The sequence below is a fragment of the Entelurus aequoreus genome, linkage group LG09 (genome assembly GCF_033978785.1).
Source record: "Entelurus aequoreus isolate RoL-2023_Sb linkage group LG09, RoL_Eaeq_v1.1, whole genome shotgun sequence".
NCBI lineage: Eukaryota > Metazoa > Chordata > Actinopteri > Syngnathiformes > Syngnathidae > Entelurus > Entelurus aequoreus.
Genome location: NC_084739.1, coordinates 73040073 through 73064677, shown reverse-complemented (window position 1 = coordinate 73064677; position 24605 = coordinate 73040073). Strand labels below are relative to the sequence as shown.

At 39.9% G+C, this 24605-nt stretch overlaps 1 protein-coding gene across 1 annotated transcript in view; it reads right to left on the bottom strand.

Annotated features, from left to right (window-relative positions):
* cdh5 (cadherin 5) overlaps window positions 1–24605 on the bottom strand; it is a 129161-nt gene that overhangs the window by 67747 nt on the left and 36809 nt on the right. Inside the window, exons 2-6 of the mRNA XM_062059307.1 lie at window positions 17512–17721; window positions 11789–12068; window positions 5679–5801; window positions 5434–5601; window positions 819–997 (exon numbers count right to left, since the gene is read on the bottom strand). Of these exons, the coding sequence (XP_061915291.1) occupies window positions 819–997; window positions 5434–5601; window positions 5679–5801; window positions 11789–12068; window positions 17512–17718 (957 nt within the window). The 5' untranslated portion in view covers window positions 17719–17721. The remainder of the gene's footprint in view (window positions 1–818; window positions 998–5433; window positions 5602–5678; window positions 5802–11788; window positions 12069–17511; window positions 17722–24605) is intronic.

Here is a 24605-nt window from a genome sequence, read left to right as displayed (position 1 = left end):
ATTCCCCTTTTTTTTTTTAAATGTTTTTTTTTATTTTTGCAGTACTATCAATTTTGCAATTTTTGCAGAATGTGTGGGGGGCCAGTAAACGATTAGCTGCGGGCCGCAAATGGCCCCCGGGCCGCACTATGGACACCCCTGGTCTGCGGGAAGACACTGTGAATGAACATATGTCCCAATATTTTCGCTCATTTTGTTTCCTCTCAAACTATTGTAAAAATAAAAAAAATAAAAAAAAGACTACTTTTTCCCCCATCCATGTTTGATACTTTCATGTGAACAAGAGCCCACCGCCAGGCAGCACAACATCGCGGCTGCAGGTATTAAAGGCGGCTTAGTGTCGAGGCAGCGTGTTTTATCAGCGGACAGGTAACACGCCGCTAACTGGATTATTCCCGCCAACAAGGACGCGGGGCTTTCAAAGGCTTCCCGTAAACACCTTAACTCGCGGCGCGGACCATTGCCGGCGTTTACGGGCCGCGGCGCTCCGGCGGGGGCGAGCGGAGCCGAGCGAGGATCGGGCTCAATTTCCACGCCGGAGCAGCTCGCGCTCGCTTCCCCCGCCGTGTGATGCCTCTAAATACTTTATCTGAGGAGCACGACTCAAAGACTCAAACATTGTTTGTGATCACGTGGCGTTGGAAGTACTTTTCAAGTCGGGGGGAAAATTGTGTCTGCCGCCTCTTGGATGTTCCGTAGTGCTATTTTTAGGCCTCCAGTCACTTTGCGTAGCTTTGACATGCTAAAATGCCCCAAACTTGTCACGTCAAAAAAACCCACTAGCAGACTTATTCAGGCAAGAGAGCGAAACAACGTGCCTGACGCAGCATGAGGTTGCCGTCCTTGTTGAGGTTGAGGTCCACGTAGAACACTTTGTTGTCGTTGGGCAGCGTGAAGATGGGCTCCTTGTTTTGAATCTGATCCCGGTCCTCCAGCTCCAGAGTCCCCATCTTCTCGTTCAACTTGTGGTCCTCCGGAACCTGCAGATCGTAGGTGCCTGTGGACATAATGTACCAACATGTTTTGGGGGGGGGGAAATACTGCATATTTTCTGTTTTTGCCATTAAAAAACAGAGCATAACACATTTTTTAAAAAATGTCATGGCAACGGATAGATCTGAAGTTGCTCTACAGCAGGGGTCCCCAAACTTCTATCCGGCCCGCCAGTGTCCGAAATCCAACCTGCGGGAAGTCCCGAGTTTAATTTTTTTTTTTTTTTTATACTATCATCTTTTTTAAATTTGTCCTTTCTAATCCATTTTTTACTGCTTGTTACTCTCTGTGTCTCCTAACCTGTCAGGCAAATCATTGTCTAAAAATGAATTTTCCCATCGATAACGTGACATTATCGCACTCGGAATATATATATTAGAGATGTCCGATAATGGCTTTTTTGCCGATATTCCGATATTGTCCAACTCTTAATTACCGATTCCGATATCAACCGATACCGATATATACAGTCGTGGAATTAACACATTATTAGGCCTAATTTTGTTGTGCATTAAACATTGTAACAAGGTTTTCCAAAATAAATCAACTCAAGTTATGGAAAAAAATGCCAACATGGCACTGCCATATTTATTATTGAAGTCACAAAGTGCATTATTTTTTTTTTAACATGCCTCAAAACAGCAGCTTGGAATTTGAGACATGCTCTCCCTGAGAGAGCATGAGGAGGTTGAGGTGGGCGGGGGGTAGGGGGTATATTGTAGCGTCCCAAAAGAGTTAGTGCTGCAAGGGGTTCTGGGTATTTGTCCTATTGTGTTTATGTTGTGTTACGGTGCTGATGTTCTCCCAAAATGTGTTTGTCATTCTTGCTTGGTGTGGGTTCACAGTGTGGCGCATATTTGTAACAGTGTTAAAGTTGTTTATACGTCCACCCTCAGTGTGACCTGTATGGCTGTTGACCAAGTATGCCTTTAAGGTTTATTGGCGCTATGTACTTCTCCCTACATCCAAGTCCATGTTAAAAAGTCATGCATTTTACTTTTTTAAACCGATACAGATAATTTACGATATTACATTTTAAAGCATTTATCGGCCCATAATATCGGCAGCCCGATATTATCGGACATCTCTAATATATATACACTACCGTTCAAAAGTTTGGGGTCACCCAAACAATTTTGTGGAATAGCCTTCATTTCTAAGAACAAGAATAGACTGTCGAGTTCCAGATGAAAGTTCTCTTTTTCTGGCCATTTTGAGCGTTTAATAGACCCCACAAATGTGATGCTCCAGAAACTCAATCTGCTCAAAGGAAGGTCCGTTTTGTAGCTTCTGTAACGAGCTAAACTGTTTTCAGATGTGTGAACATGATTGCACAAGGGTTTTCTAATCATCAATTAGCCTTCTGAGCCAATGAGCAAACACATTGTACCATTAGAAAACTGGAGTGATAGTTGCTGGAAATGGGCCTCTATACACCTATGTAGATATTGCACCAAAAAGCAGACATTTGCAGCTAGAATAGTCATTTACCACATTAGCAATGTATAGAGTGTATTTCTTTAAAGTTAAGACTAGTTTAAAGTTATCTTCATTGAAAAATACATTGCTTTTCCTTCAAAAATAAGGACATTTCAATGTGACCCCAAACTTTTGAACGCTAGTGTATATATATATATATATATATATATATATATATATATATATATATATATATATATATATATATATATATACAGCCCGGCCCCCGGCCAAAATTGTACCATGGTGCCTAGTACCGCTTGTGAAACGGCTCCAAAACAGATAGCAGCGAATTAGCGTCATGTTAGCCGCGGCATCAAATGGAATGTTTTTCTTGTTTTTTATTACCGCGTTGTGTTGTGGAAGTGCGCAGTAAGTTCGCATCCCAGCTACAACTGGGTTGTATTAACACAGATACGAATGTATGTACGCGATATTGCCGTCCAAAACACTCTCTCTCTTTTTGATGAGATAGTATTAGAGCAGGGGTCACCAACCTTTTTGAAAGCAAGAGCTACTTCTTGGGTACTGATTAATGCGAAGGGCTACCAGTTTGATACACACTTAAATAAATTGCCAGAAATAGCCAATTTGCTCAATTTACCTTTAACTCTATGTTATTATTAATAATTAATGATATTTACACTTAATTGAACGGTTTAAAAGAGGCGAAAACACGAAAAAAAAAGAAAATTAAATTTTGAAACATAGTTTATCTTCAATTTCGGCTCATTAAAATTCAAAATCCAACCGAAAAAAAGAAGAGAAAAACTAGCTAATTCGAATCTTTTTGAAAAAATTAAAAAAATAATTTATGGAACATCATTAGTAATTTTTCCTGATTAAGATTAATTTTAGAATTTTGATGACATGTTTTAAATAGGTTAAAATCCAATCTACACTTTGTTAGAATATATAACAAATTGAGCAAGCTATATTTCTAACAAAGACAAATCATTATTTCTTCTAGATTTTCCAGAACAAAAATTTTAAAAGAAATTCAAAAGACTTTGAAATAAGATTTAAATTTGATTCTACAGATTTTCTAGATTTGCCAGAATAATTTTTTTGAATTTTAATCATAAGTTTGAAGAAATATTTCAGAAATATTCTTCGTCGAAAAAAACAGAAGCTAAAATTAAGAATTAAAATGTATTTTTTATTCTTTACAGTAAAAAAAATAAATTTACTTGAACATTGATTTAAATTGTCAGGAAAGAAGAGGAAGGAATTTAAAAGGTAAAAAGGTATATGTGTTTAAAAATCCTAAAATCATTTTAAGGTTGTATTTTTTTCTCTAAAATTGTCTTTCTGAAAGTTATAAGAAGCAAAGTAAAACAATTAATGCATTTATTTAAACAAGTGAAGACCAAGTCTTTAAAATATTTTCTTGGATTTTCAAATTCTATTTGAGTTTTGTCTCTCTTAGAATTAAAAATGTCGAGCAAAGCGAGACCAGCTTGCTAGTAAATAAATAAAATGTAAAAAAATAGAGGCAGCTCACTGGTAAGTGCTGCTATTTGAGCTATTTTTAGAACAGGTCAGCGGGCTACTCATCTGGTCCTTACGGGCTACCTGGTGCCCGCGGGCACCGCGTTGGTGACCCCTGTATTAGAGGAACTCCTGCGAGGTGTAAATGGGATAAAACAAACATGTTTACTTGACCCACTTCCTGGGAAACTTATCAAGGAGCTGTTTGTAATTTTAGGACCGTCAGTGCTACATATTGTTAACTTATCACTTTCCTCTGGCACGGTCCCCCTAGCATTCAAAGAAGCGGTTATTCATCCTCTGCTCAAAAAGACCTAACCTCGATCCAGATCTCATGGTAAACTACCGGCCGGTGTCGCACCTTCCCTTTATCTCGAAAGTCCTCGAAAAAATGGTTGCACAGCAGCGAAATGAACACTTTGCGTCTAACAATCTCCGTGAACCCTTTCAGTCCGGTTTCAGGGCAACTAACTCTACGGAGACAGCCCTCGCAAAATTGACTAATGATTTATTGCTAACTCTGGATGCTGACGCGTCATCCGTGTTGCTGTCCCCCGAGCATTTAAAAAAGAGGTTATTCATCCTCTGCTCAAAAAGACCTAACCTCGATCCAGATCTCATGGTAAACTACTGGCGGGTGTCGCACCGTCCCTTTATCTCGAAAGTCCTCGAAAAAATGGTTGCACAGCAGCGAAATGAACACTTTGCGTCTAACAATCTCTGTGAACCCTTTCAGTCCGGTTTCAGGGCAACTAACTCTACGGAGACAGCCCTCGCAAAATTGACTAATGATTTATTGCTAACTCTGGATGCTGACGCGTCATCCGTGTTGCTGTCCCCCGAGCATTTAAAAAAGAGGTTATTCATCCTCTGCTCAAAAAGACCTAACCTCGATCCAGATCTCATGGTAAACTACTGGCGGGTGTCGCACCGTCCCTTTATCTCGAAAGTCCTCGAAAAAATGGTTGCACAGCAGCGAAATGAACACTTTGCGTCTAACAATCTCTGTGAACCCTTTCAGTCCGGTTTCAGGGCAACTAACTCTACAGAGACAGCCCTCGCAAAATTTACTAATGATTTATTGCTAACTCTGGATGCTGACGCGTCATCCGTGTTGCTGTCCCCCGAGCATTTAAAAAAGCGGTTATTCATCCTCTGCTCAAAAAGACCTAACCTTGATCCAGATCTCATGGTAAACTACCGGCGGGTGTCGCACCTTCCCTTTATCTCGAAAGTCCTCGAAAAAATTGTTGCACAATGAACACTTCGCGTCTAACAATCTCTGTGAACCCTTTCAGTCCGGCTTCAGGGCAAATCACTCTATCGATGCTGATGCTACTTGATCTCAGCGCTGCTTTCGATACCGTCGATCATAACATTTTATTAGAAAGTATAAAAACACGCAGATTTCTGATTAAGGGGTATGTAAATAAACTTTGATTGATTGATTGACTTTGATTAAGTCCTTACGTCTGGTGAAGGAGGCGATGTTGTCGTTGGTGTCGCCGATGGTGATGGTGACGGAGGTGGTGGACGTGCTGCCGGAGGCCATCCCCCTCATGTCCTGAGCCCGCACCACCACCACGTACTGGCTCTTGGTCTCGCGGTCCAGAGCGCCGGTCTTGCAGCTGACCATACCTTTAGGGAGAGGCGAGCCACACGGACTTCAGCTCACACTCCAGGGAGAACGTGAAGGTCTTCACAAAAGGGCCTACCTGTGATGCTGTCGATTTCAAAGGCGGCGAGGTCGCCGTCCGGCGTCAGAGAGTAGCGCAGCTCGCCGTTGGCGGTGGTGGGGTCGTCGGCGTCGGTCGCCCTCACCTCGATCACTTTGGTTCCTGTTGAGATTGTCCCGACAATGAACGTGTGCACATTTAATAGGGAGGGATGTTCCCATCAGGGTTTTATGCTGCCGATACCGATCATCCGTGAGTGAGATCGGCCGATACCCGTACAAATATCGATCATGCATGAACTTTACATTTTTGTCATTTATTTATTGTGGGTGCGATTGAAAGTTTAACAATATCAACACAATATTTTTTATTACTGCAAGAGGTGCTTTAAAACATAGCTAGCTAGCTAGCGGCTAACGTCCAACCGCAGTCAGTGGTGTTTCAGCGACTTCTAAACCACTAATCCTCGCCTCCATGGCAACAAATAAAGTATGTTTCTTACAAGTATCGTCCCTGCAGGACAAGGAATTGCTAAACAGGCTTCACTATACACTGTAGGAGGATACAATAGCTGGCCGCTAACAGCAAGCTAGCGCTCCTAAATGTAAACAAATGCCATGTGGGGATCCACACCGACATGGACTGTAACGATACCAAATAAAAGAGACGTTTATAGCTGATGCTACAATAATTGCGTCAATATTTTGTATACATACATTTGTTTGAGCAAAACAAAGTAAACAATAATTAAGCAAAAGTAAAAACTACTAACTACTACTCTTTTAAATCTTTTTGGTTTTGCCCTCAGTCTTCCTGTGTCCAGGGAATTTTTCCTTGAATTTTTAACAAAAAATAGTTTGAGAAAACAAAAATATCGACCTAATCACTGTAGGGCTGCAACTAACAATTAATTTGATAATCGATTAATCTGTCAATTATTATTTCGATTAATCGGTTAATAATCGGATAAAAGAGACTAACTACAATTCTATCCTATCCAGTATTTTATTGGAAAAAAACAGCATACTGGCACCATACTTATTTTGATTGTTTCTCAGCTGTTTGTAAATGTTGCAGTTTATAAATAAAGGTTTATTAAAAAAAAAAAAAAAATTATATATATATATATATATATATATATATATATATATATATATATATATATATATATATATATATATATATATTTTTTTTTAATTAAAAAAATAATAAAAAATTATTAACTATTTTAATAATCACTGTAGTATTACTGATATCACCTTTAGTATCGCAACCAATGTATGGATCGATCCGCCCCTTACTTACGTGTTGCGTACTTCTGGCCATGACAATGCTGACACAGCAACAGTTGCTGTTATATTATCCTCTCAAATGCGTATTCATCTACATATCAATTAAATAATAATAATTAATCCATCTATACTTCTTAAACTTTACTAAACACTTTTTCTGTTATTTCAGGCTAGATTAATAGCTAGCTTAGCTATTTGCATGCCTGATCCTGGCTTGCTCTCAGTGCGTAACATGTTAAGCCTCGTCCTTCAGGCACAAGACATCGATACAACGTTGATTATACATACATGTTCTTTAAAACTGACTTTTAAACAACGTTGCAAAATAGTTTCAATTGAGACAACATTGATGTCCAACGTTGGATCCACGTTGTTTGTTGGGAAATGACCAAATTTCAAGCTGACGTTGAATAAACGTCGTCAAAAAGCATGTTGTTTTAATATTGTATTTGTGTTGTAGAAATTTGGTTGGGAAATGACCAAAAATTCAATGGTCAAATCAACGTCAGAACCCAACATTGATTAAACAGTCAAAATGTATGTTGTTTCAACGTTGTATTTGTGTTGTAGAATATTGGTTGGCAAATAACCAAATTTTAATGGTCAAATCAACGTCACAAGCTGACGTTAAATGAACGTCGTCAAAAAGCATGTTGTTTCAACGTTGTATTTGTGATGTAATATATTGGTTGGGAAATTATCAAAATTCAATGGTCCAATCGTCAGATCCCAACATTGATTCAACGTCGTCAAAAGGCATGTTGTTTTAACATTGTACTTGTGTTGTAATATATTGGTTGGGAAATGACCAAATTCCAATGGTCAGATCGTCAGATCTCAACATTGATTCAACGTCGTCAAAAAGCATGTTGTTTCAACGTTGTATTTGTATTGTAGAATATTGTCTGGGAATTTACCAAAATTCAATGGTAAAATCAACGCTAGCACCCAACATTGATTAAACGTTGTCAAAAAGCATGTTTCAACGTTGTTTTTGTGTTGTAGAGTATCGGTTAGGAAATGACCAAATTGCAATGGTCAAATCAACGTTAGATCCCAACATTGATTCAACGTTGTCAGAAAGCATGTTGTTTCAACGCTGTATTTGTATTGTAGAATATTGTTTGAGATATGACCAAAATTCAATGGTCAAATCAACGTTAGATCCCAACATTGATTCAACGTCGCCAGAAAGCATGTTGTTTCAACGTTGTATGTGTTGTGGAATATTGGTTGGGAAGTGACCAAATTTTAATGGTCAAATCAACGTCACAACCCAACATTGATTAAACGTAGTCAAAAAAACATGTTGTTTTAACGTTGTATTTGTATTGTAGAATATGGTCTGGGAATTGACCAAATATTCAATGGTAAAATTAACGCTAGAACCCAACATTGATTAAACGTTGTCAAAAAGCATGTTGTTTCAACGTTGTATTTGTGTTGTAGAGTATCGGTTAGGAAATCACCAAATTTCAATGGTCAAATCAACGTTAGATCCCAACATTGATTAAACGTAGTCAAAAACATGTTGTTTAACATTGTATTTGTGTTGTAGAATATTGGTTGGGAAATTACCAAATTTCAATGGTCAAATCGTCACAAACCCAACATTGACTAAATGTTGTCAAAAAGCATGTTGTTTCAACGTTGTTTTTGTGTTGTAGGGTATCGGTTAGGAAATTACCAAATTTCAATGGTCAAATCAACGTTAGATCCCAACATTGATTCAACGTCGTCAGAAAGCATGTTGTTTTAACGTTGTATTTGTGTTGTAGAATATTGGTTGGGAAATTACCAAATTTCAATGGTCAAATCAACGTTAGATCCCAACATTGATTCAACGTCGTCAGAAAGCATGTTGTTTCAACGTTGTATTTGTGTTGTAGAATATTGTTTGGGATATGACCAAAATTCAATGGTCAAATCAGCATCAGACCCCAACATTGATTCAACGTCGTCAAAAAGCATGTTGTTTCAACGTTGTATTTGTGTTGAAGAATATTGGTTGGGAAATTACCAAATTTCAATGGTCAAATCAACGTTAGATCCCAACATTGATTAAACGTAGTCAAAAACATGTTGTTTAACATTGTATTTGTGTTGTAGAATATTGGTTGGGAAATTACCAAATTTCAATGGTCAAATCGTCACAAACCCAACATTGACTAAATGTTGTCAAAAAGCATGTTGTTTCAACGTTGTTTTTGTGTTGTAGAGTATCGGTTAGGAAATGACCAATTTTCAATGGTCAAATCAACGTTAGATCCCAACATTGATTCAACGTCATCAGAAAACATGTTGTTTCAACGTTGTATTTGTGTTGTAGAATATTGGTTGGGATATGACCAAAATTCAATGGTCAAATCAGCATCAGACCCCAACATTGATTCAACGTCGTCAAAAAGCATGTTGTTTCAACGTTGTATTTGTGTTGAAGAATATTGGTTGGGAAATTACCAAATTTCAATGGTCAAATCATCGTTAGATCCCAACATTGATTAAACGTAGTCAAAAACATGTTGTTTAACATTGTATTTGTGTTGTAGAATATTGGTTGGGAAATTACCAAATTTCAATGGTCAAATCGTCACAAACCCAACATTGACTAAATGTTGTCAAAAAGCATGTTGTTTCAACGTTGTTTTTGTGTTGTAGAGTATCGGTTAGGAAATGACCAAATTTCAATGGTCAAATCAACGTTAGACCCCAACATTGATTCAACGTCATCAGAAAACATGTTTTTTCAACGTTGTATGTGTTGTGGAATATTGGTTGGGAAGTGACCAAATTTTAATGGTCAAATCAACGTCACAACCCAACATTGATTAAACGTAGTCAAAAAAACATGTTGTTTTAACGTTGTATTTGTATTGTAGAATATGGTCTGGGAATTGACCAAATATTCAATAGTAAAATTAACGCTAGAACCCAACATGGATTAAACGTTGTCAAAAAGCATGTTGTTTCAACGTTGTATTTGTGTTGTAGAGTATCGGTTAGGAAATCACCAAATTTCAATGGTCAAATCAACGTTAGATCCCAACATTGATTAAACGTAGTCAAAAACATGTTGTTTAACATTGTATTTGTGTTGTAGAATATTGGTTGGGAAATTACCAAATTTCAATGGTCAAATCGTCACAAACCCAACATTGACTAAATGTTGCCAAAAAGCATGTTGTTTCAACGTTGTTTTTGTGTTGTAGAGTATCGGTTAGGAAATTACCAAATTTCAATGGTCAAATCAACGTTAGATCCCAACATTGATTCAACGTCGTCAGAAAGCATGTTGTTTTAACGTTGTATTTGTGTTGTAGAATATTGGTTGGGAAATTACCAAATTTCAATGGTCAAATCAACGTTAGATCCCAACATTGATTCAACGTCGTCAGAAAGCATGTTGTTTCAACGTTGTATTTGTGTTGTAGAATATTGTTTGGGATATGACCAAAATTCAATGGTCAAATCAGCATCAGACCCCAACATTGATTCAACGTCGTCAGAAAGCATGTTGTTTTAACGTTGTATTTGTGTTGTAGAATATTGGTTGGGATATTACCAAATTTCAATGGTCAAATCAACGTTAGATCCCAACATTAATTCAACGTCGTCAGAAAGCATGTTGTTTCAACGTTGTATTTGTGTTGTAGAATATTGTTTGGGATATGACCAAAATTCAATGGTCAAATCAGCATCAGACCCCAACATTGATTCAACGTCGTCAAAAAGCATGTTGTTTCAACGTTGTATTTGTGTTGAAGAATATTGGTTGGGAAATTACCAAATTTCAATGGTCAAATCGTCACAACCCAACATTGATTAAACATAGTCAAAAACATGTTGTTTTAACATTGTATTTGTGTTGTGGAATATTGTTTGGGATATGACTAAAATTTAATGGTAAAATCAACGTCACAACCTGACATTGATTCAAGGTCGTCAAAAAGCATGTTTTTTCAACGTTATGTTTGAGTTGCTTAACGTCAGGTACCTAAATCAACAAGTTCTCAATGTTGTTTTAATGTCTTGTTACTCCTTACTTTACCAAAAAAAGTAATGAAATGACTAACGTCATTACTGTTTAATCAATGTCATTAATTACCAGGGGAAATAATAATGAGTTACAGAAATAAAAATTCAAATATCTGGCATATGCAGTTGAGAGATGGTTCATGAGAGCAGAGTGTGTTGCCAGGCGACGCATGACGTCAGCGAGACTCAGAGCATCATTTATCTCAGCTGTGTTTGTTAGCTTAGCAGTGGCAGTTTGCATACAGTGACGGCCTTTCTGTTGAATATTGTCGCCGGATTGCGTTTGCGCATTTTAACAATGACTGTAGTCTCCTTATCCACAAACGGGGTCCAGTAGGATTGCAAAGCTTGTCACTTCAGTCATTGATTTGTTGTTCATTATCCCCTCATAGTAGTAGTAGTAGTAGTAGTAGTGTGTGCATTTAGCTTACACATTGTTTGCTGTGTGATGTTGCCGCGTCTTAATTTGGTATCAAGCTCATTTTAGCGTGATGCTGCTCGTTGCTTTCATGAGTAAAAGTAGCCTGCCACGTTACATCAAACACATCGCGAACGCCGTTGTAAGGTACGTAAAGGTAATTAGATGACTCGTTACTCGTAAAAGTAATAGTGACGCCGTTATTACGTAAAACCGTTTTTCCTAATACTGTCCTCCAGTGATGATAATACTTGATCATAATGCTTAAGGTACTAAAAAATGTAGTAATGTAGTTGCAAATGAACACACTTAACTTAGGGGAACGGCTCCACACTGTGTATGGGGGGCTCAGTAGTGGCTATTGGCACATAGCTCATTTTGAACCACTGTTTCTACGGTCTTACCTATGGTGGACCGCTCCATGATGGACCCATTGTAAGGTCTGGGGAACACGGGGCTGTTGTCGTTGATGTCCGTCACCTGGACCACGAAGTCTCCCGAGTCTTCGATGAGCTTGTTGTTGCCGTCGTACATCCTGGCGGTCAAATGGTACGAGCTCTTCTCCTCTCGGTCCAAAGACTTGCTGACGAACAGGTCGCCTTTCTGGTCCACCGTGAAGATGTTGTCGGCGCCTTCTCCCTCGATTTTGAACCTCTTCACCTCCACTCGCTGACTGGACTTGAGCTGGGAAAAAAAGACGAGAAAAGATCGTTTTAACAGGTTATATATGTTTTTTACAAGCCATGACTTAATTAGCCCCAATTTTTAATGGACGCTTTCATGGATCATATTTCACCTTTCTACCAAGTTTGGTGGAATAAAGCCGAGCAACACCATTCATGTGTTACTAAGAAATTATTTGGTTACAGTACATGTTAGAATAATTTTATCTAAGTTATCACATGCTTGCATGTTCGAAATAATCTCAAACTCAAACAAAAACTTTGTGTTGAAATGAGTTCCCAACGAGAAGACCAAAAGCTGTCTTTGAACCTACCAAGAAGAAGGCTTGTAAAACTCCACTGTGTAGGGGGGGAAGCAACATGAAGGTGTTCTGTTTTCTTTCATGTATTGTAATCAACAGAAAGATATTGTTTTAATCCAAGGACTACAAAGCGGATCTGCCCAAGTTCCAGACACCGCTTTTTTTAACTCTTTTACGAACCTCTTTTTTGAAGTCTTTTACGAATCTTTCTTTGAACTGTTTTTACGACCTTTTCTGTGAAGTGTTTACGACCTTTTCTTTTGAACTGTTCTGTAACCAAAGGCAACGCTGTTTACGACCCACGTCCCTTTGGAAGCAGCTGTTGCCATGTGGTCAGGGAAAGTCCAAAAAAAGGAGGAGGCGTACAATCTTTCGCCAGAGCGGGCTGAGACACTGTAGAAGGGTACAGTGTCTATGTGTCTCTCCTCAAATTGAGCCAAATTTAATTCTGTCTCTGTTTAATTATTTGCTTCTTGTCTTGTTTAATATATGTCATCAGTGTTTGAACCTGACAGTACACATTCAAGTTCCTGGTTTTATTCCTTTATACGTACCGACCAAATTCCATCGGTGCTACCAAGAACCGATTTCCGCAAAATCGTAAGATTATAACCATTGGAATCATTTCTGTAGTTTGAAAATATCCAGTGGGCCGCATTGAAGTGTTAATTATGTTGTATTATGCCAAGGTAGCACAGTTAACTGCCTTGTTATTGCTACTTTGCAAGACCCATGTCATGTGACTTCAAACTTGACACCTCATTGGCTGGTTTTGAGACAGGATCGATTGCTTCAGTCTTTATTTACCGGAAGTGAGTCTTGCTTTTTGAAGCAACACATTTTTCGACACTGAATTTTTTTTGCACTGAATTTGTATACACTTAATTTTCATACACTGAATTTTTAAACACTGAATTTTTGTACACAGAATTTTTATACACTGAATTTTTAAACACTGAATTGTTTTACACTGCATTTTCCAACAGTGAATTTTCAAACACTAAATTTTTATACTCTGAAATTTTAAACATTTAATTTCTAAATACTGAATTTTTTAAAACTGAATTTTTATACACTGGAATTTTTATACACTGCATTTTTAAACACTGAATTATTTTACACTGAATTTTCAAACACTGAATTTTTAAAAACGGAATTTTTAAACACTGAATTTTTATACACTGAATTTTCAAACACTTAATTTTTAAACATTGAATTTTTATACACTGAATTTTCAAACACTGAATTTGTATACACTGAATTTTTATACACATAATTTTTAAACACTGAATTGTTTTACGCTGAATTGTTTTACACTGCGTTTTCAAACAGTTCATTTTCAAACACTGAATTTGTATACACATTTAATTTTTAAACACTGAATTTTCAAACACTGAATTTTTAAACATTGAATTTTTAAACACTGAATTTTTTAAAACTGAATTTTTAAACACTGAATTTTTATACATTGCATTTTTACACACTGAATTATTTTACACTGAATTTTCAAACACTGAATTTTTAAAAACTGAATTTTTAAACACTGAATGTTTATACACTGAATTTTTATACACTCAATTGTTTTACACTGAATTTTCAAACATCCATCCATCCATCCATTTTCTACCGCTTGTCCCGTTCGGGGTCGTGGGGGTGCTGGAGCTTATCTCAGCTGCAAACACTGCATTTTTATACACTGAATTGTTTTACACTGAATTTTAAACACTGATTTTTTAAACACTGAATTGTTTTACACTGAATTTTAAACACTGATTTTTTAAACACTGAATTGTTTTACACTGAAGTTTTATAATCTGAATTTTTACACACTGAATTTTCAAACACTGAAATGTTCAAACACTAAAATTTTCAAACATTGAATTTTTAAACACTGAATTTTTTAAACAAATACATTTTGCCAACATTTTTTTAATGATCTTATCGGCATAATTTGATGCAAAAAAAAAATTAAGTTCACAAAATTCAACATGAAAAAAAAAGTATTTCGTAATAAAGACACAAACTATCAACACCTACGGATGTAATATTCCACCATTGCTGTGCTCAAACTACTGTTTACTGAGGGTGGTCAACAAATCTTTTCACATTTTAATCTTTTTTTTTTTTCATCTTAAATCGATTCCTAATTTTCACAAATGGATACAAATTATAATATATTTTTTTAATGATACATTTTTGAAATAAAAAGATTAAACAACTATACCGGCACTTTTATTAATTTTAGTTTTCCTTTTCTTAATTGTGTATTTATTTTTATCCTAACTAAACCGGGATTAGGTCGGAGTTACGTTCGCCCGATTCCTTTCGATTAGATCAGACCTGGGCAAATAAAGTTAAACTTTTCAATCTGGCCCTCCGTACATTCCCAAATAATTTTTTAGATCTTTAAGATGGGAACTGTAGCTGCCATTATGATGTGCAGTGACGTTTTCAAATGACCGTAAATCTTGAACTATACAAAGTATTTCAATGGTTGGAATCTGCACTTTTGCATGATATATGAGTCACTATGGTAATCGAATTAGTTACTATGGTAATCTAATTAGTTACTATGGTCATCTAAGTCACAGCAGCTCAGACAAGGCACCAAGCAGTGTATGTCGATCGAGAGGGGGGGGGGGGGGGGGGGTACTGTGACGTTCATATGTTGTCAATATTCAGTGTTTTATCGTTCGTAGTTCATATTGTATATTCTTTATTTCTATACACTTTTTTTACCCTTTGCGTTCATATTTTGTTGCGTTTCGCTTGATTGTAAAATATGTCGATCGAGAGGGGGGGGGGGGGTACTGTGACGTTCATATGTTGTCAATATTCAGTGTTTTATCGTTCGTAGTTAATTTTGTATATTCTTTATTTCTATACACTTTTTTTACCCTTTGCGTTCATATTTTGCTGCATTTCGCTTAATTGTAAAATATGTCGATCGAAAGGGGGGGAGGGGTACTGTGACGTTCATATGTTGTCAATATTCAGTGTTTTATCGTTCGTAGTTCATATTGTATATTCTTTATTTCTATACACTTTTTTTACCCTTTGCGTTCATATTTTGCTGCGTTTCGCTTGATTGTAAAATATGTCGATCGAGAGGGGGGAGGTACTGTGACGTTCAATGTTGTCAATATTCGGTGTTTTATCATTCATAGTTAATGTTGTATATTCTTTATTTCTATACACTTTTTTTTACCCTTTGCGTTCATATTTTGCTGCGTTTCGCTTAATTGTAAAATAGGTCGATCGAAAGGGGGGGAGGGGTACTGTGACGTTCATATGTTGTCAATATTCAGTGTTTTATCGTTCGTAGTTAATATTGTATATTTTTTTATTTCTATACACTTTTTATACCCTTTGCGTTCATATTTTGCTGCGTTTCGCTTAATTGTAAAATAGGTCGATCGAAAGGGGGGGAGGGGTACTGTGACGTTCATATGTTGTCAATATTCAGTGTTTTATCGTTCGTAGTTAATATTGTATATTTTTTTTATTTCTATACACTTTTTATACCCTTTGCGTTCATATTTTGCTGCGTTTCGCTTGATTGTAAAATTGGTCGATCGAGGGGGGGGGGGTACTGTGACGTTCATATGTTGTCAATATTCAGTGTTTTATCGTTCATAGTTAATATTGTATATTCTTTATTTCTATACACTTTTTTTTACCCTTTGCGTACATATTTTGCTGTGTTTCGCTTGATTGTAAAATATGTCGATCGAGGGGGGATGGGGGGGAGGTACTGTGACGTTCATATGTTGTCAATATTCAGTGTTTTATCATTAATAGTTAATATTGTATATTATTTATTTTCATGTACATTCTGGGTGTCTCATTCAGTTCAAAAAACTTAAAATTCCATTGCGTTTTTTAAGGCCGTCTGTCATAACGTTTTTAGCGTTGAATCAGACATTATTGTGAGGTTTTGTTTTAGTGTTCCTAAAAAAACAGATATACCGGCCCCCAGACACATTTTTTTTCTCTAAATTTGGCCCCCCCGAGTCAAAATAATTGCCCAGGCCTTGATTAGATTGACTAACATTCTGTGGTTTTTTGGAATACAGTTTTTTATAGAGATGTCCGATAATATCGGCCGATAAATGCTTTAAAATGTAATATCGGAAATTATCGGTATCGGTTTGAAAAAGTAAAATTTATGACTTTTTAAAACGCCGCTGTACGGAGTGGTACACGGACGTAGGGAGAAGTACAGAGCAGTTGCGTCTCCCAGTCATACTTGCCAACCCTCCCGATTTCCCCGGGAGACTCCCGAATTTCAGTGCCCCTCCCGACAATCTCCCGGGGCAACCATTCTCCCGAATTTCTCCCGATTTCCACCCAGACAACAATATTGGCGGGCGTACCTTAAAGGCACTGCATTTGCGTGCCGGCCCTTATCACATAATATTTACGGCTTTTCACACACACAAGTGAATGCAACGCATACTTGGTCAACAGCCATACAGGTCACACTGAGGGTGACCGTATAAACAACTTTAACACTGTTACAAATATGCGACACACTGTGAAGCCACACCAAACAAGAATGACAAACACATTTCGGGAGAACATCCGCACCGTAACACAACATCAGCAACAGAACAAATACCCAGAACCCCTTGCAGCACTAACTCTTCCGGGACGCTACAATATACACCCCTCGCTACCCCACCCACCTCAACCTCCTCATGCTCTCTCAGGGAGAGCATGTCCCAAATTCCAAGCTGCTGTTTTGAGGCATGTTTAAAAAAAAGAATGCACTTTGTGACTTCAATAATAAATATGGCAGTGCCATGTTGGCATTTTTTTTCCCCATAACTTGAGTTTATTTATTTTGGAAAACCTTGTTACATTGTTTAATGCATCCAGCGGGGCAGCACAACAAAATTATGCCTAATAATGTGTTAATTCCACGACTGTATATATCGGTATCGGTTGATATCGGAATCGGTAATTAAGAGTTGGACAATATCGGAATATCGGCAAAAAAGCCATTATCGGACATCTCTAGTTTTTAAAAAATATGTTTTTCAGGCCAACACTGTAAGTCAAGTCTTACGTCAGCAGCCAGGAGGAGCTTTTATTTTGAAAAAAGGTTTTATTATCATTCCTATACCAAATAGTGTTTACCTGTCCGATCTTGTAAGGACTGGGTGCCGGTTTCTCCTCCTCCACGTAGAGAGAGTTCCAGATCCATTCCCTCTTCACCCTGGACAGGACCGGATGGCTCTCCTTCTTCACGATGTCGTCGAGGCCCGACTCCTCAGACGTGCCCGGGGAGACGCACCAGGCCAGGGCGAGCATAAGCCCCGCGGTCCAAAGGCGAAGCAGAGCCATGATCTACGGAGGCGAGAGGGGGAGGAATAAGACGTGAGGATGAGCAGATGACCGACATTAAAACCACTTATCAGCAGCGCACACGCTCCCGTCTCCGCGCCAGGGCCGGGGGGGGACTCCAGGCCAAGGACCCGCCGTCCCTTCACGAGTGGTCCTCTGAGCTCGAGGTCTGCCTATCTTGGAGGACCAGGACTCTTAAAGCGTCACAGCCGGGGACCCGAATGACACATTCAGCCTGTCGCCGGGGGAGCGCGCTGAAAGCATTTCGCTCCCGCGTCCGCACGGGGATTTATTAAACATGGGCCTCTGACCCAGTTTGGGTCCTGATACACGGGCGCAGACCGTGAACGGCCGAGCGAGACCGGGGGCTGACATTAAAACCACTTAGCATGTCTTGTCTCCGTCGGCCGTTACGGCGGCCACTTAGCCTGCCGCTGTTTGACATTTTCCGATGTCTGATCCGCCTTTCATGTTCCCTCTCGAGACACGCCAGCGTCTGAAGGGCGGCTGATAAGTCGGGGCGTTCAGAGGCGAGGGTCCGACTTGGACGTGATGTCATCTGGAAGCAGGTGCGCATTCCTGACGCCTGACCTCATCGCGGCGACACCCTGATTGCGACGCACCGTCTTACCGCTAATGCGAGGAGATTTGTGCGGGGGGGGGCACTCTGGAGAAAGTGTGCTGATGGTTTTTTGTGGTTTGTAAACAATCGTATAAAGCAGGGCTGTCCAAACTGCGGCCCCGCGGGGGGCCATTTGCCATTTGCAGCTCCAGTTTTGTTGGCCTGTGCTAACATTAAAGTGCTAGCTTTTTGAGCTAATTTGGCAACCGTTTACCCAAGAGCGGGTGTCAGCAACCCGCGGCTCTATTTAGCGCCGCCCTAGTGGCTCCCTGGACCTCTTTCAGAGATGTGTGACAATTTTCCCATTTTGTCCACCAAACGTTTTATGCTGTGCGTGAACGCATCAAAGGTGAGCTGGAGTGCTTATCAGGCATATTTGGTCAATCCATGACTACAAGCTACCGCGAATCACTCTGGAGAAAGTGTGGCTCTGTGATGTTTTTTTTTGTGGTTTGTAAACAGTCGCATAAAGGAGGGGTGTCCAAAGTGATGAGAGTATTTGGCAAGCACCATTTTGTCCTACACATTTCGGTGACCCTTGAACTCGTCGTAGTTTGTTTACATGTACAACTTTCTCCGTGTTTTATGCCACTCCTTCTTTGTCCCATGTTGTCCACCAAACGTTTTATGCTGTGCGTGAACGCATCAAAGGTGAGCTGGAGTGCTTATCAGGCATATTTGGTCAATCCATGACTACAAGCTACCGCGAATCACTCTGGAGAAAGTGTGGCTCTGTGATGTTTTTTTTTGTGGTTTGTAAACAATCGCGTAAAGGAGGGGTGTCCAAAGTGATGAGAGTATTTGGCAAGCACCATTTTGTCCTACACATTTCGGTGACCCTTGAACTCGTCGTAGTTTGTTTACATGTACAACTTTCTCCGTGTTTTATGCCACTCCTTCTTTGTCTCATTTTGTCCACCAAACGTTTTATGCTGGGCGTGAATGCATCAAAGGTGAGCTGAAGTGCTTATCAGGCATATTTGGTCAATCCATGACTACAAGCTACCGCTAATGCGAGGAGATTTGTGCTGGGGGGGTGGGGGGCGGAACCACTCTGAGAAAGTGTGGCTCAGTGATGATGATTTTTTTGTGGTTTGTAAACAATCGCGTAAAGCAGGGGTGTCCAAAGTGCGGCCCCGTGGGGCCATTTGCCATTTGCAGCTCCAGTTTTGTTGGCCTGTGCTAACATTAAAGTACTAGCTTTTTGAGCTAATTTTGGCAACGGTTTACCCAAGAGCGGGGGTCAGCAACCCACGGCATGCGGCTCTTTAGCGCCGCCCTAGTGGCTCCCTGGACCTCTTTCAGAGATGTGTGAAAATGGAAAAAGATGTAGAAGAAAAAAGTTTTTGTTTTAATATGAGATAGGCTCCAGCAACCCCGCGACCCCAAAAGGGACAAGCGGTAGGAAATGGATGGATGGATGGATGTTTTCTGTAGGAGAACAAACATGACACAAAGCTTCCTAGTTTTTAGAAATCCCATTGTTTATGTTATACATGCTTTACTGATGAGAGTATTTGGCCAGCACCGTTTTGTCCTACACATTTCGGCGACCCTTGAACTCATCGTAGTTTGTTTACATGTACAACTTTCTCCGCGTTTTATGTAGGGCTGCAACAACTAATCGATTATAAAAATAGTTGGCGATTAATTTAGTCATCAATTCGTTGGATCTATGCTATGCGCATGCGCAGAGGCAATTTTTTTTAATTTTAATTTTAATTTTTTATAAACCTTTATTTATAAACTGCAACATGCACAAACAGCTGAGAAACAATTAACAAAATAAATATGATGCCAGTATGCTGTTTTTCCCCCCAATAAAACACTGGAAAGGATAGAAATGTAGTTTGTCTCTTTTATCCGATTATTAATCGATTAATCGAAGTAATAATCGACAGATTAATCGATTATCAAATTAATTGTTAGTTGCAGCCCTAGTTTTGTGCCACTCCTTCTTTGTCTCATTTTGTCCACCAAACGTTTTATGCTGTGCGTGAATGCACAAAGGTGAGCTTTGTTGATTTCATTGATTTGCTGGAGTGCTTATCAGGCATATTTGGTCAATCGTGTAAAGCAGGGGTGTCCAAAGTGCGCCCCGGGGGGGCCATTTGCAACTCCAAAGTTTTGTTGGCCTGTGCTAACATTAAAGTGCTAGCCTTTTGAGCTAATTTGGCAAGCGTTTACCCAAGAGCGGATGTCAACAACCCGCGGCTCCATTTAGCGCCGCCCTAGTGGCTCCCTGGACCTCTTTCAGAGTTGTGATTGATTGAAACTTGTATTAGTAGATTGCACAGTACAGTACATATTCAGTGCAATTGACCGCTAAATGGTAACACCCGAATACGTTTTTCAACTTTTTTAAGTCGGGGGTCCACGTTAATCAATTCATGGTGATGTGTGAAAATGGAAAAAGCCAATGATTTAATATATTTTCTGTTTGAGAACAAACATGACACAAACCTTCCTAGTTGTTAGAAAGCCCACTGTTTACAAAACGGCACAGCTTGAAGATGGTCTGTAAAACATAATCTATGCAACATTTTGACCAAAGAACCACCATTACATTTTATGTAGACCACATGTAAGTGTTTTAGAAGCAGAAAAAAAATCATAAAATTACCCCTTTAATTCGCCTAATGAAATTAGACCTGAATCAATGCGCCTTATAATCCGGTGCGCTTTATGGTCCGGTAAATCTACAAGCGTCGCTACTTGTAGCATGCTACTGCCCCACACTGGCCATTACGTCCTCATTCTCCTCATAGTCTCCTTAGTCGCCCCCTTTAGTCTCACCCTTCCCTTGATATCCGCCCTTGGTGAAATAAGCAGGGGCGTCCATGAAAAAGACGTTGCTTGGATGGCTACATATGTTGCTCCAAAACCTGTATGTACCTTTCAGCATTAATGGTGCCTTCACAGATGTGTAAGTTACCCATGCCTTGGGCACTAATACACCCCCATACCATCACAGATGCTGGCTTTTGAACTTTGCGCCTAGAACAATCCGGATGGTTCTTTTCCTCTTTGTTCACACGATGTCCACAGCTTCCCAAAAACAATTTGAAATGTGGACTCGTCAGACCACAGAACACTTTTACCATTTTGCATCAGTCCATCTTAGATGAGCTCGGGTGCAGCGAAGCCGGCGGCGTTTCCGGGTGTTGTTGATAAATGGCTTTGGTTTTGCATAGTAGAGTTTTAACTTGCACTTACAGATGTCCTCATAGTCTACTTAGTCTACACTTTTACCACTTTGCATCAGTCCATCTTAGATGAGCTCGGGCCCAGCGAAGCTGGCGGCGTTTCCGGGTGTTGTTGATAATTGGCTTTCGCTTTGCATAGTAGAGTTTTAACTTGCACTTACAGATGTCCTCATAGTCTCCTTAGTCTCACCCTTCCCTCGATATCCGTCCTTGGTGAAATAAGCAGGGGCGTCCATGAAAAAGACGTTGCTTGGATGGCAACATATATTGCTCCAAAACCTGAATGTACCTTTCAGCATTAATGGTGCCTTCACAGATGTGTAAGTTACCCATGCCTTGGGCACAAATACACCCCCATACCATCACAGACGCTGGCTTTTGAACTTTGCGCCTAGAACAATCCGGATGGTTCTTTTCCTCTTTGTTCACACGATGTCCACAGCTTCCCAAAAACAATTTGAAATGTGGACTCGTCAGACCACAGAACACTTTTACCATTTTGCATCAGTCCATCTTAGATGAGCTCGGGCCCAGCGAAGCCGGCGGCGTTTCCGGGTGTTGTTGATAAATGGCTTTGGCTTTGCATAGTAGAGTTTTAACTTGCACTTACAGATGTCCTCATAGTCTCCTTAGTCTACACTTTTACTACTTTGCATCAGTCCATCTTAGATGAGCTCGGGCCCAGCGAAGCTGGCGGCGTTTCCGGGTGTTGTTGATAATTGGCTTTCGCTTTGCATAGTAGAGTTTTAACGTGCACTTACAGATGTCCTCATAATCTCCTTAGTCTCACCCTTCCCTCGATATCCGTCCTTGGTGAAATAAGCAGGGGCGTCCATGAAAAAGACGTTGCTTGGATGGCTACATATATTGCTCCAAAACCTGAGTGTACCTTTCAGCATTAATGGTGCCTTCACAGATGTGTAAGTTACCCATGCCTTGGGCACTAATACACCCCCATACCATCACAGATGCTGGCTTTTGAACTTTGCGCCTAGAACAATCCGGATGGTTCTTTTCCTCTTTGTTCACACGATGTCCACAGCTTCCCAAAAACAATTTGAAATGTGGACTCGTCAGACCACAGAACACTTTTACCACTTTGCATCAATCCATCTTAGATGAGCTCGGGCCCAGCGAAGCCGGCGGCGTTTCCGGGTGTTGTTGATAAATGGCTTTGGCTTTGCATAGTAGAGTTTTAACTTGCACTTACAGATGTCCTCATAGTCTCCTTAGTCTACACTTTTACCACTTTGCATCAGTCCATCTTAGATGAGCTCGGGCCCAGCGAAGCTGGCTGCGTTTCCGGGTGTTGTTGATAAATGGCTTTGGTTTTGCATAGTAGAGTTTTAACTTGCACTTACAGATGTCCTCATAGTCTCCTTAGTCTACACTTTTACCACTTTGCATCAGTCCATCTTAGATGAGCTCGGGCCCAGCGAAGCTGGCGGCGTTTCCGGGTGTTGTTGATAATTGGCTTTCGCTTTGCATAGTAGAGTTTTAACGTGCACTTACAGATGTCCTCATAATCTCCTTAGTCTCACCCTTCCCTCGATATCCGTCCTTGGTGAAATAAGCAGGGGCGTCCATGAAAAAGACGTTGCTTGGATGGCTACATATATTGCTCCAAAACCTGAATGTACCTTTCAGCATTAATGGTGCCTTCACAGATGTGTAAGTTACCCATGCCTTGGGCACTAATACACCCCCATACCATCACAGATGCTGGCTTTTGAACTTTGCGCCTAGAACAATCCGGATGGTTCTTTTCCTCTTTGTTCACACGATGTCCACAGCTTCCCAAAAAAAATTTGAAATGTGGACTCGTCAGACCACAGAACACTTTTACCACTTTGCATCAATCCATCTTAGATGAGCTCGGGCCCAGCGAAGCCGGTGGCGTTTCCGGGTGTTGTTGATAAATGGCTTTCGCTTTGCATAGTAGAGTTTTAACTTGCACTTACAGATGTCCTCATAGTCTCCTTAGTCTACACTTTTACCACTTTACATCAGTCCATCTTAGATGAGCTCGGGCCCAGCGAAGCTGGCGGCGTTTCCGGGTGTTGTTGATAATTGGCTTTCGCTTTGCATAGTAGAGTTTTAACTTGCACTTACAGATGTCCTCATAGTCTCCTTAGTCTCACCCTTCCCTCGATATCCGTCCTTGGTGAAATAAGCAGGGGCGTCCATGAAAAAGGCGTTGCTTGGATGGCAACATATATTGCTCCAAAACCTGAATGTACCTTTCAGCATTAATGGTGCCTTCACAGATGTGTAAGTTACCCATGCCTTGGGCACTAATACACCCCCATACCATCACTGATGCTGGCTTTTGAACTTTGCGCCTAGAACAATCCGGATGGTTCTTTTCCTCTTTGTTCACACGATGTCCACAGCTTCCCAAAAACAATTTGAAATGTGGACTCGTCAGACCACAGAACACTTTTACCACTTTGCATCAATCCATCTTAGATGAGCTCGGGCCCAGCGAAGCCGGTGGCGTTTCCGGGTGTTGTTGATAAATGGCTTTGGTTTTGCATAGTAGAGTTTTAACTTGCACTTACAGATGTCCTCATAGTCTCCTTAGTCTACACTTTTACTACTTTGCATCAGTCCATCTTAGATGAGCTCGGGCCCAGCGAAGCCGGCTGCGTTTCCGGGTGTTGTTGATAAATGGCTTTCGCTTTGCATAGTAGAGTTTTAACTTGCACTTACAGATGTCCTCATAGTCTCCTTAGTCTCACCCTTCCCTCGATATCCGTCCTTGGTGAAATAAGCAGGGGCGTCCATGAAAAAGGCGTTGCTTGGATGGCAACATATATTGCTCCAAAACCTGAATGTACCTTTCAGCATTAATGGTGCCTTCACAGATGTGTAAGTTACCCATGCCTTGGGCACTAATACACCCCCATACCATCACTGATGCTGGCTTTTGAACTTTGCGCCTAGAACAATCCGGATGGTTCTTTTCCTCTTTGTTCACACGATGTCCACAGCTTCCCAAAAACAATTTGAAATGTGGACTCGTCAGACCACAGAACACTTTTACCACTTTGCATCAA